General features: G+C 48.5%; 1 protein-coding gene across 5 annotated transcripts in view; it reads right to left on the bottom strand.

Moving 5' to 3' along the window:
• Window positions 1-13523, bottom strand: part of STK32B (serine/threonine kinase 32B) — a 269098-nt gene that overhangs the window by 202241 nt on the left and 53334 nt on the right. For 4 of the 5 annotated variants that reach the window (XR_004423067.1, XR_004423066.1, XM_033106742.1 and 1 more), the window contains exon 2: window positions 2803-2858. The exons of the other annotated variant lie outside the window; for it this stretch is intronic. Coding sequence is in view for 2 of the 4 variants with exons in the window: in XM_033106742.1 (XP_032962633.1) it covers window positions 2803-2858 (56 nt within the window). In the remaining 2 variants the exon portion in view is untranslated. The remainder of the gene's footprint in view (window positions 1-2802; window positions 2859-13523) is intronic. 5 annotated transcript variants of the gene reach the window in all.

Below are 13523 nucleotides of genomic sequence, written 5' to 3'. Positions count from 1 at the left end.
TATTATTCATCACTAAAAAGAAAATAAAGTGCTGAGACACAGCAAATGGATGAATCTCAAAAACATTATGCTATAAAAACGTTATGCAAAATGCAAAACATTATGAAGCCTTATACAAAATCGTACTCGTATGATTTCACTTACATTAGTTATAGAACAGACAAATCTAATCTATAGAGGTGCAGTGGTTGAGGTGGAGATGAGTTTTTGCTGGAAAGGGTCAACAGGGACCTTTTGGATGACAGTAATATCCTATATCTCGGTAGAGGTTCAAGTTACACAGGTGTATACATTTTTACTCAGCAAATGTAAACTTAAGATTTGTGCATTTCATTATATGCATATTTTATACCAAAAGAAAAACTGCAGACAAATATCTCTGCTGAAATATTTAGGAGGAAGTGTACAGATATTTGCCGTTTACTGTAAAATTCATAAAAAATAAGATGGATGGATGGATGGATAGGATAGCTATTTCATAAAATAAGTTTGGTAAATGTTAATTGTAGAATGCGTGGTGGACATGCGTGTTGACTATAAAATTCTTTCAACTTTGCTGTATGTTTGCAAATTTTTAAACTAAAGTGTTAGAAAATATTATGTAGACATCTACTGTGTTTCCCCGAAAATAGGACCTAACCAGAAAATAAACCCTAGCATGATTTTTCAGGATGCTCGTAATATAAAATAAGCCCTACCATAGTTCCCCGAAAATAATACTGGGTCTTATATTAAATTTTGCTCCAAAAGATGCATTAGGGCGTATTTTATATTACGAGTGTCCTGAAAAATCATGCTAGCGCTTATTTTACGGCCATCCACAGAAAGGGTACTTTTGGAAGTCTGAATTCAGTATCCTCCAAAATCACACCGTATACCCGTACCTCCTGGGTTTTTCTCCACCGGTGTTTTTCAGACTGTACTTTAATTATCTGTTTATTTCTCTGTCTCTTGCAAGTATCTGAGAGATCCTCAAAACGCAGGCACCATATCTCATTCATTTTTGTAACCTCAGAATCTAGAACAGGGTCCAGAACAAAAAAAAAGTGATGGTCTGTATTGTGGATGGATGGATGGATGGAAGGAAGGAAGGATGGATGGATGGATGGATGGGTGGGTGGATGGATGGATGGATGGATGGATGGTGGATGGATGGATGGTGGATGGATGGATCTTTGGATGGATGAGTGAATAAATGGACAAACGAATCCAAGAACGAAGAAATGAACCTAAGCTGGCTAATTTTATATCAATTCTACACAAACTGCCAATACCAGGACAAGACACCAGATTTAAGAGAAAACTCAATGACAAGGCTCCCGTTAAATCCAGAGCTCCGCAGTTTTCCAGAAGAATGAGTGCCATGCCACATCACAAGCCTTGCCAAGTCTTGTCCCACCATTCATCAGCAGTGACATGTCACATATGGTGAGATGTTCTGGGAATTTAAAGGGACACGACAGCCTGCTGTCCCAGTGCTCTGCTTATGTCCAAACAAATGCCCCTCCAAGTAAGACCCAGGCCTGCCTCTTACTACCACCACCTACTTAAAAGCACATATATTAATAGTTAAACTACTGCCTAGTCGGGGAGAGCACCCAAGCGGTGAGGGGATAAGTACTAACTGAGCGGAGGTTTGGATTCTGTGCAGTGCACTCCCGTATATCATCTCATTTGTTTTTCACAACAGCCTGATGGGAAGACATCCCCACGCCCAATTTACATGACAAAACAGAGGCTCAGCCCGTACCTGGCTGGCACTGGAAGCCTGCTGTGCCCAACTCCCAACTGTGTGCCTTGCTCCCTGTGCCAGCCAGGCTGCCCTGCAGGCTCATAAACCCTAGCTGACGGCCATTCCCGAGGAAAATCCTTCTTTGCCTGAGCATATTGTGTAAGGATGAGCTGCTCCTTATAAACACAAAGGAATCCTAGATGAAACTCGAAGGAGTCCTTGAACACCCCTCTAAAATACAGCCCAACCCAGGAGGGTGAGGCGAGCAGCCCATGGTACAGATGGAGAACTTGGTTAAAGGGGACAGATAAATGAATAAAGAAATGTGGCATACAGGCACAATGAAAGCCTTAAAAAAGAAATTCTGTAGTATGCTACAACATGCATGGACCTTGAGGACACTGCCCTAAGTGAAATAAGCCAGTCACAGAAAGACAACTGCTGCATGATTCCATGTACCTAAGGTCTCTAAAACAGTCAAATTCACAGAGCCAAAGAGCGGAATGGTGGTTTTCAGGGACATGGCAAGTCAGTAACTAATGGGCATTAAGTTTAATCAAGCAGCATGAATAAACTCGAGAGATGCTCTGTACAGCACTGTCTGTAGTCAACAATAATATGCCGTACACTTAAAATTTTAAGAGGGTAGATCTCATGTTCACTATTCTTTCCAAATAAACTTTTTTTTATAAAATGCCTATGTTGTAGGAAGGAGCTGATATTGGCCATCTCATAAGTGTGTGGGGCTTCTGTTTTTGCCACTTTCCTCATTTAGATCCTCAAGGAAGAAACAGTATTAGTGATCTTGAAATAATTACCACTGTAATTCACCTAAACCAGGGCTGCTGTGGAAATTTAATTTTCAGAATGAAATTACAGCGCATCTAAAGGAAACTATTCAGACTTCCTTTCACATTTCACATTTGGCAAATCCAGATCTTTCTGTCAAACAGGACATCCCCAGGGCCCAGCAACCATCAGAAAACCAGACACACAAACACATATACCTAAGCCCAGGGGTCAGGACTTACATATGTTTTGTGGATGAAATTTTTAAAGATCATTCTTACCTTTCCAAAACTCCCTTTACCAATGGCCCGTAGAATCTGAAAATGGTCAAAGTTGACTGCAAAAGAAAAAGGGGGAAAAAAGTCAGATTTGCCAAACCTTGTACTGGTTCTTGAACCGTCTTACCTATATACCTAACCATTTATTCCAAATGGCTAATGGCTTCAATTCTCTTGTATTTGCCCTGGCAGCACTCCACCACTGAATGGATGCTTCTCGGCATTTTCCAGTCCCCCACCCCGCAACACGTACATTTGGCAGTTAATACCTTCCCAGTGGGTACAGAGAACAAGAGACATCTTTGGGCCCAGGGGAGGGGATGACAGAGAAAAACTTGGACACGTGGGCTGCCAAATTCTTGTACATGCTGTTGTCCCCTTCACCAGGATGACCTTTCCCCACTTCTGGTCCCCATCTCGTCCCCCGGACGCTCTCATCTTACACACTCAGACATCAGCTTCCCTGAGTCCAAAAGCTAACCCTGACTCCTGTATGGAGACCGAACCGTCAACTGCCGCGACCACATCATGGCCCTTGTGAGCTGCTGGGAGGTGAGGACAACAGGCCCTCACCCGCGTCCTGGTGCTATCCTGTCTCACGCCTCTCCTTCATGCCGTATTTCTTGGGGTTCCATACACTTGCTATTTCTGTTGCCTCACTCCGAGCTGGCTTCTCCCCTACAGCACAACAATGCATGGCCACTGAATCCACCGGACGCCTTTCTGTCTTCCCTTTACTTGGCCACTGTCTCCCTTTGGAAAACACCGGCCTGGCTTCCATGGCAGGGCACCCTCTCACTTTCCCACCTCGTTTCAGCTCCTCGTGCCCACATAGCTTCGTCCCCCCAAACATTAAACCCTGGAGCCCTTCGAGCCTCCATTGCGCAATCTTCCCCTTCACACTGGCTGCCAAGTCTTCCGTCACCACCTAACTGCCATAGGCCTCCAAGGCGTCTCTCTGCAGGCTGTGCGCACCACCCCAAGCCACCTCACAGCTCCTCTCAGAGGCTTCCACGGGTCAGAAGCAAAACCCAGGATGAGTGGTTCACCATTCATCGGACCTCACAAGCTCAACGCCTGGAACTCATCCTGGACTCCTCTCCCCCAACCCCAGATCTAATTCTTCATCAATTTATGTCAGTTTTACCTCCTCACCGTCTCTCCCGTCTGTCTGCGTCTGGGGCCACACTTGGCTCTAATCCACCAGCATCTCCTGCCTGGACCACCACAGTGGTCTCCCAGCATCCCCTCTTAACTCTCCCGCCCTGACATACAACGCCGCGCTGCAGGCAGGGGGCCTTACCCTCTGCTCGCACCCCTCCAATGGCCGTTCCACTGCTCTCAGGAGACAGAGCAAGTTCCTCCCCATGGCCACGAGGTCCTTTACAATCGGGCGCCTGTCACGTCCCCTGCTTCACCTCCACCACACTCCCCACACCCACTGAGCTCCAGACACACAAGCTTTCTTTCTGTCCCCGTGTCTTTAACACTCTTGTCCTGGCCCGACACCTGTTAACTCTGCCTCCCCTTCCTCCTTGAGCACCTGGAGATGGCTGCCCTCACCCTCCAGACGGAGTCTGCTGCCCTGTCATGTGCTCTCACAGCACTGCGGGACTTTCCTTCAAAACACATCATTCTGTACGATTTTACGTGGAGCTGTGTGTTTCATTAAGATCACTACCCGCCGTAGACTCTAAGCTCCCTGAGGTCAAAGGCCATGTTTTTTTTCTCCCATTGTATCCCTAACTCCCAACTCAGTGTTAGTACATGGTCAATATTCAACAAATACTCCTCAACTAAAGGAACGACCGAGAGAAAATCTCCACATTCATGGTGCCAAATACGACTCCGGTACATAGTGAGTGCTTGGGAAATATTCTTTAATTAGATTGGATTACAGCCAGTTTCCAATAACTAGGAAAGACATGTTATTTACAAAAGATAAAGTGAATTGATTAGTTCGCTACATAATGGGCACGAGGATATGGGGAAGTGAACACATACCATTAGTTCCCTGGAAATTAAACTTACGCAACAGAAGATAATTATGTTGAGTCGTGTCCCCGCCAAGCCAAAGTCAGAATTGAGTGTGCCATCTAATAACGCGTAATAGGCTTAGAATAGAGAGACAGGGTTAATGGTTAACTTAGCAAAGCCTTAGTGCTTTGACCTACATTGGTTTCCTTGGAGAATAACCTGCCAGGGCCAGAAATTCCGTATTTTCGCATCTTCCCCACTCACCAAAGGTCAAGGGAGAAAAGGAATGGGCTTGGGCTGCACTTGTAATGTGACCAGCAACAAGCTAGGAACTGTACACACCCTGTCACGAGCCCCCGGGTTCCGCAAGGCAGACCCTGCTGCTGACATTTGCCACCTGCTGTCCCATCAGCACTCAACACGGTGGTCCCAAGGCCCCAGGAGGCCCCACGCTGCTACGTCACTGCGCTGTGGGTCCACCTGCCTGGAAAGCCTTCCTCCAATTCCCCTTATTTTGGGGAAAACGCCTCCCTGGCCTTGGATGTGCATCTCTCCTGCTCTCTTTCCGGAAGCTTTTCCCCACCCCCACACCACTTTCTCCTTGGGGCTATCTCTAAACCTTCTCCAGGGAACAGCAGAACCTGGCCTGGTAGGAGGAGTCACTTGGCCTGTGTGCCTCACTCACCCACTCTGTAAAATGGGGACATGGTGCCTACTTTCCAGAAGAGCAACCTCTCAAAAAGCCCCAGCTGTTTGCATTGGGGGTGCCGAGCAATCCTGGTTTCCCCCAGGAGGGGTATTTCCCCGAATAGCCCAGGCCTCTTGCCCCACCAGAGGTGGCGAGAGTTGTCTGAGTGGAGAGGTGAGTGGCTCCAAACAGAAAGGAGGGAAGACCCAGCAGCCTATTTCTGCTCGTCCTGCTCTCTCTTGGGAATCTGTCTTCATGGAGCAATCTTTTACTCTGCTTCTTCTTGCCAGAAGCTTTTCAGGGCCATCCACCGTGTGGAGAGGTCAGTGCGGTCCACAGTTGTCACTGAATAGGCAGTGGGTCTGGTTAATTCTGCGCTCCAGAATCAGGGTGCCCAGAGCTGCCACCCTGCTGTGCCCCACTCCTCCAGCCCAGCTTTCTCCCTCCTAAGGCTTGGTTCTCCGCTGGCCTCCTCTTTTGTCTCGTAACTGGAGAGGAGCATTAATTACTGAGCAAACTGGCAAATGTCAAAAGCTATTATTTTAATAATCAGTATTATCATGCTGCAAATAATCTCACACATCCATATCCCTTACAAAATGTGTGTTCCTGGGGGCATCTAACATAATGCACAAAGAGGTACTTGTTTCATGTTTATTTCCTTATTGGACTAGATTGGATTTAAATGACTTTAAGCAGATGGCCTGTGTTTTCCATTTCCTTGGCATCTCCCTGCGACCTGGTAAACTGATGCTTACCTAATAGTACCTACCTGAATACACTTTGAATAAGGGAAAGGGTGCCATTTAGTTGAAATGGCTTCAGTTGTGAGAGTGCCAAGCCACAGGCGGTCCTAGAAATCACACTGTCACATAGAGTTGTTCGCCCAGAGCAAGAGGAATTGTCTGGGAATCCGTGGGGGTGGAGGGTGGAGTTGAAGCACGGATTTCTGAGGGCGACTGTCTTTTCCTGATTTGCCCGAGACCCTCCTCATTTTAGCACTGAAAGCGCTGTATCCCTAGAAACCTCGGAGTCCTGGGAGAGCCGGGACAGTTGGTCATCTGTAGATTTCTAGATCATTAAACGGTCCCACCTGAAGAAGTACAAGCACCGCTGAGCTGCCCAGGGGACAGAGAGGTGCATTCTTTAATAGCAGTGTCTGTTCAAACTACCAGACACTTAGCGAGGGTTGCCAAGGGTGACAGGGCTGTTAAGGCAGAAACAGGTGGCACACACTGGCGGCCAAAAGCACAGCCAAGGGTGCCAGTGACTTCACTCAAAACACAAAAGCAGTGACACCTGCCTGGAGGGCTGTCACACAATGACATGACAGACTGTTAAGTAACAGGTTGATTTGTCCAGCCGGGCTCACCTCCCCTTCTTCCTTGATAAGGAAACCTCAGGTGTGTGTAGGGACCAGGGTGGCCAAGCCCAGGCACTGAGTCACAATTGATCTAATCCAGTGACAGTCATCAGGATCACTGGAGGCTTGTTAGGGCAGATCGTGCAGCCCCCTCCTGAGTTTGCAGGGAGGGGCCAGAGAATAAATTCACAAGGGATACTGATGGTCCGGGGCCGTCTAATTAACTTGGACAATTTTGTCCCCCATTTCCCCATTCGTGCAGCTGGCAGTGACTTTGTGACACAAGTCTAGTCAATGAGATCTAAGCAGAGGATTAACGGGGGTGTTTCTGGGGAAAGCATTTTGTCCTGATGAGAAGGGACAGACACAGCTGGAGTGACTCTTCCCCTCTCCCACCTATTCCTGCCATGAATGTGGATGTGATGTCTGGCGCTGCAGCAGCCACCTGGGACTAGGAGACAGAAACACAAGCACAAGGCCAAGACAGGTGTGGAGAAGCCACTTCCTGTTGTTGAGGGATATAACATGAGGTACGATGATCACTACGATCCTGCAGGAGTGCCTTTTCCCCATTTTACACCTTTATGGCACAATACTAGCCTGATTCAATTACGACAAAACATCGCCCGGGCGATAAAGCTAGAACTGTATCAGTGCCCGTTAAGTTATGGATGGTGATTATCACAGTGAGTCAATCTGGTTGTCCTTTCTTGCGAGCCAATGGCCTCTTTCCTCATTTCCACCAGACTAATTATTTCTAATGCATTTCACAGCACTCTTTCAACATGCACTATTCCTGACGCAGTTGATTCAGGGAGCCAAGCATGAATTTTCAAGACGGCCAGTTACTCTTTCAAACAATCTCTAATGGAGAGTCCACTCCAGTCAGTACCCTGTAGAAATACATGCCTTTAAACATCACACACATCAAGCGAAGAAAGGAAGCAAATGTCCCCTTTCCCGGCTCCCTAAAAGCTGAAATGCGCTTATTCCTTGTACTGCTGGTGCTGCACACAGACTGCATATGGGCTGGTCACACATGCAAAGGAAATTTCACCCCAAAATACTAATTTCCGACATCATTTCAAGAAGTGGAAGATCTGTGAACCTGGCCCTACAATGGCCCCTGAACACTGGACAGTAGAATCTCTAATTCACCACTGGCCAGGTCTGCCCAGTTTGTGCATCTCTGTCTCCTGTCTGATCCCATAGGCTTTCGAGATTTTGGTCATTGGACTGTGGTGGAAAGGGGCCGGGCAGTCGGGGCAGGTGGTGAGGGACAGAGGTGGAAAAGGGGGGGCTGGTGTCCCACACAGGTAGCTTTAAACTTAGCCCCACCGTTTTCATCAGTATAAAACTGAGGAAAGAAATTAATTTCCTCAAGCCTTGATTTTCCCATCAGGCAAATGGGGGTAGTGATGTCTACCTCCCTACATTGTGGGGAGGGGAGGTGCATAGGCAATGACATAGGTAAAGGCTGACTCAGCAAATGGACCCTCAACCTGGTCAACAAAGCATCTCAGAATCTCAGTCTGCTCATCTCTAAAATGGGGTCATGCTTGTCTGGAGGGATTTTTCTCCGGATAAGACGATTCCATAATCAGCACATAATGACAGTGATTATTTGGTTTTGGTTTTGTCTCTCCTTAGTGCAGCGATCATACAGGTATCCCAGTGACTCCTAGAGAAAGGGGCTACGTCCTGTGCATCGCTGCAGGTAACACAGAGTCATAATCAAGCAAGATAACTGACAGGCGTGAATGAATGAGCCGTGCCCTGAGGGACAGGAAGGTGGCTCCCCAGGGACTAGGAAATGAGACCACCTTCTCTGACCTCCTCACAGACAGCAGGGAGGACCCAGCTGCACCACGCATCCCGAGTAGTTACCAGGTGAGAAAATAAAGATCGCCAGAGTAGATACACACTTGTTAAAGTGATAAATGAATGTGTGCTATGTGCCAGGCCCTGTGCTGGGGACTGGGAACCAGCAGTAAACAGAACACTCAAAATGACCCTCCCTCCGTGGAGCTGACCTTCTGGTACAAAGAGGCAAATAATCCACCAGTCTGTAACTCGCTGGTAGAAAGCGGTAAATTCTATAAAGAAAAATAAATCAACGTGTATTAGTTTCCTAGTGCTGCTATAACAAATTATCACAAACATAGTGGCTTAAATAACACAAATTTATTGTCTGACAGTCCCAAGGTCAGCAGTCTGACACAGGTCTCACTGGACTAAAATCAAGGTGTCAGCAGGGCTGAGTTCCTTCTGGAAGCTCTGGGGGGGAAATGTGTTTCTTTGCCTTTTCCAGCTTCTAGAGGCACCTGCCTTCCTTGGCAGATGGTCCCACGTCACTCCAACCTCTGCTTCTACCATCCGATCTCCTTCTCTAACCTGCCCGCCACCCTCTTTGCCATAGAAGGACCCTTGTGATTACAATGAACCCAAGTGAACGATCCAGGATCATCTCCCCATCTCAAGATCCTTCATGTAATCACTTCTGCAAAGTCCCTTTTGCCATGTCATATAACGTACACACAGGTTCCAGCTTTCAGACACGGACATCGTGGACGGGGGCATTGTTCTGCCCACACCACCAGGTGAAGGGATAGAAAGTGACTATGCTGGGAACCAGAGCTGCAATTTTACACCAGGTGGTCAGCGCAGGCCTTTCCAAGGAGAGCACAACTAAGCAGCTCCATGAAGCAAGTGAGAGAACGTGCCATGCAGATATTTCAGGGGTGGTCTTATAGGCGGAGGGGCCGCAAGCGCAACGACCCTTGGCAGGAAAATGCATGATGGTCTCCAGGAAGAGCAGGCAGGCAAGGATGGCTGGGGCGCAGCTTGCGAAGCAGAGAAAATGGGGGGGTGAGGTCAGAGGGTAACCAGGAGCAGGTCATACAGGGCTGGGGTTAAGGCTTTAGGAGGCTTTTCTAAACTTGATGAGAAAGTACTACAGGGTTCTGAGTAGGGGAAAGAAAAGTATGGTCTGGTGGTGTTTGTTTAAGCCGTTCAGGAATATCTAAATTTAGCTGCAATCTCAGGGAGACAAAACTGCCACACGATGGTAATTAGGAACATGGGCTCCCAGCAACTGTATTACAGTCTGCTAAAGAAAGTGCATCTGAAAAGATAAAGTGGGCACAGAGGATTTTTAGAGCAGTGGAACTACTCTGTGTGACACCATTATGGTGGACACATGTCATTACACACCTGTCCAAATACACAGAATGGACACCCCAAGCGTGAACCCTCATGTAAACCATGGACTTAGGGGAACTATGTGTCAATGGAGGTTCGTAACTGTAACAAAGGTACCCCTCTGGTGGGGGGGGGTCCTGCCAGTGGGGAAGGCCCTGCATGGGGGGGCAGGAGAATATGGGAACTCCCTAGTTTCCCCTCAATTTTGCCATGAGCCTTGAACTGCTCTAAAAACACAAGTCATAATAAAAGACAAACAAAGACAGAGTGGGTGCTCAGCCAGCCCCCCAGGGCAGGGAGAGGCAAAGCCAGTATGCAGCAGTGTTGACCCAGCCTGTCCACACATGGGGAACAGGGACAGGGACATTCTCCTGAGTAGATTCAGGTGTGCTGTCTCATCTGTCTACGGAGTCCTGACTCTACCAGGAGCAGGGGACGTCGCAGGTAACGGGGCTTTGCTCCCAGGAGCGCATAGCCCAGCAGGGGACAAGCGCAGGTCCCACAGACACAGAAGCGGGTGCTGGGCCGCCTCAGAATCAGGCACAGGTACCGGAGATGGATCCGTTCTTCCATCCTGTAGAGACCGTCACGGAAAGTGTTAGAAAGCACAGAAGCCTGAGTGTGGGTTTGAGGAACAAAGGGGGAGCGGGGAGAGAAGAAGTAGGAATTCCAGGAAAAGAAACAAGAAAAACAAGAACCCAGTGGCATGAGTGATGAGTTCCCAGAAGAGCAGGATGGGGTGTAGGTGGGAAGGAATGAGTAAGTGGGGTGAGGAGGGTCAGCCCACTAGATCACTAGACATGCGTCCAGGGCATGGATGCGTCAGGCCTCAGGGAGCCTGAAAAGCATTGCTGATGGGGGTCCACGTCCCCTTGGTCACCAAGCCGCCCTCCCTGGGACGAGTTCAAACTCCCAGGAACTTGAGTTTCAATAAGCAGTGCTTTGAGACAGGAGATGAGACCACTGTAGTTCTCAGAGAGATACTCTTGCTGTGAATTCATCTGCTGGCTCCAGACTCTGAGCTTGTCCCCAGCCCAAGACCAAGACGAGTCTTTTCTCCTATCCTTTGCCCACTATCCCAAGAGCCTTCAATCCAAGTAATGCTTAGATTCTGCAGTGACATCGGCTGTGCAGGTAATAAAACCCACGCTCCTCTCAGGATGTGGAAGGCACTGGCCCTCGCCTCCCTTCCAGCCTCCCCCATGCTCTCTCCCCGCCCTCGGCATGCGCCGCCCTCCCAGGCCTCCCACGCCTGTGGGCTGTTTCCCACACACCCGGCCACTCACCTGGCATGCAGGCCCTGGTTCACCCCAACGCCTGCTCCTCCCATTCTCAGGTATCTCCTCCCTGGAGCAGGGAGAGGTCGTCCCTGACCAGCTGCCTGGGTGACTTTCCCCCTCGGTCCTCCCTACCTCATCGCCATTTTTACTTCCTTCATAGTAATTGTCACAAACTGAAATAGCTATTGTTCCCTTGTCAACCTGCTCATTGTCTGCACTGCCACCTTGGAATGCCACCTCCTGGACGTCTGGGGTGTTCACCTGTTTTGTTCACTGCAGTGTCCCTGAAACCTAGAGCAGTGCCTGGCATACAGTAGGTGCTCAATAAATACCTACTGAATGAATGAATGAGTGAATGAATGAGTCCTGAAAGGGAGAAGTCCAAGGGAATGACAGGATCACTTCTGCCTGCTTTGAGGAGGAAACAGAGCGCTCCACTTGTCAGCACCTCACCACAGTCATCTGTGAAATGGGCACAAGGATGCCAGCTCATTGGGTGGGTAAGGTGATGAATGGGATACGGCTCTAAAGGTTTGGGACGTTAGAAGAGATCTGTTAGTGCCTCTCAAAGTCATGTCCACATTTAACAACATAATCATACTAGAGGCTGTTCCCCAAAATTGACAAAATCACTCTTAGGAGAAAAAATAGCCAAGCACAGGGTAAAATGTCCTGACAAATGAGTTTTGAGGAGAAAAGTCATGTTCTACCAGATATGACAACATATAGTTCACTCATTCGTTCAAGAAAGAGTCGTGCACGTGATAAGATGTCTGCGGTGAACAAAAACACATAAACCCTAGTGAAGCGTATTCTACTGGGAAACTGAGTCATGAAAATGTCCCCCAGAGATTCAGTATGGAGCGGAGGAAGGAACACAGCTTGGCAAGTTAAAACGCCTGGGCCTGACTCCAGCAGAGAAGAGAGACATTTCTTGGTAAGCAGGGTGGGGAGAACTGGTTGGTTATTTGGACAAAAACAAAAACCCGTGAGTACCTCTCTGTTCACCAGACCCCAAAATAAAGTTCCAAGTGAATCAGAGTTAAATGTAACACCATCTAAAACCTGGAATGGCCAGCTCCCCACCCAGGAAGAGAGCCTGCACTGAGGACCCACGTGTGTGCATTCACTCCATACGCGGAAGACTATTTGCTGCCCCCGGGAACCCCCACCACATCCTGTTCATGGGTCTGTCCCAGCACGCATGGCCCTGGGGGAACCATCTTTGCACACAGGCCCCCTCGCTCATCCTTGGTTCCTCTGGCCCAGGGTGCAGGTGTCCATGGTTACATCCAGGGCTGATATTCAGCTCGAGACACCCAGCTAGCGCCTGGTCAGCATCCACTCTGGCCGGCTGGGGCCATAACTGGACCAGTTGTTCCTCGTGGACTTTCCATAATCCCCAGCACAGAGCAGACAACTAGTACTTGCTAAACTGAGCTGCCATCCCCTCTTTTAGCCTCATTAAAAACTGTTCAGTTTCCTAGTTGATAAATGTGTTTCCTAAAGCCCGAAAGGCTTTTTTGCTCCCTCTGCACTCTTATCAGCAGAAACACTGAACCTATAAGCATTCAGGAAATTACATGCCCAGTTCATACACGAAAATATTATATGGTGATAATCTCAGAACACAAGCTAATTTGGATGCTGGCAAACATGTGGAACCCACGATAAGGAAAGTATCAAACACATGTATGAGAGAGAGAGTGACGCTGACAATTCCTCGAAAGCAAGGACCTGAGACACATCTGCTTCCTCTGCGTCCAGCAGATTAATTTCCTGTGGCCACCATAACAAAGAACCACTGACTGCGAGGCTTAAAACAACCGACATTTATTCTCTCCTACTTCTGGAGGTCGGACGTCTGACATCAAGGTGCTGACAGGGCCGGGCTCCAGGCAAATGCTCGCGGGAAGGGTCCTTCCTGCCTCTTCAGCTGCTGCTGCCGCCAGCAGCCCTTACTGTCCCTTAGCTTGGGGCTGTTCCTGCCCAATCTCTGCCTGTCGTCACTTGGCCCTCTCCCCTGTCTGTCTCTGTGTCTCTTCCCCTCCTCTTACAAGGACACCGGTCATTAGATTCGGGCCCAGATCCCATACGGCCTCGTCTCAACTAATTTCAACTGCAAAGACCCTGCTTCCAAACAAGGTCACCTTCTGTGGTTCCAGGAGGACATGGACGTTGGGGGAACACTATTCCACCCAGTACACCCAGAACA

The sequence above is a fragment of the Rhinolophus ferrumequinum genome, chromosome 5 (assembly GCF_004115265.2).
Source record: "Rhinolophus ferrumequinum isolate MPI-CBG mRhiFer1 chromosome 5, mRhiFer1_v1.p, whole genome shotgun sequence".
NCBI lineage: Eukaryota > Metazoa > Chordata > Mammalia > Chiroptera > Rhinolophidae > Rhinolophus > Rhinolophus ferrumequinum.
This window is presented reverse-complemented; position numbering and strand designations above follow the sequence as displayed.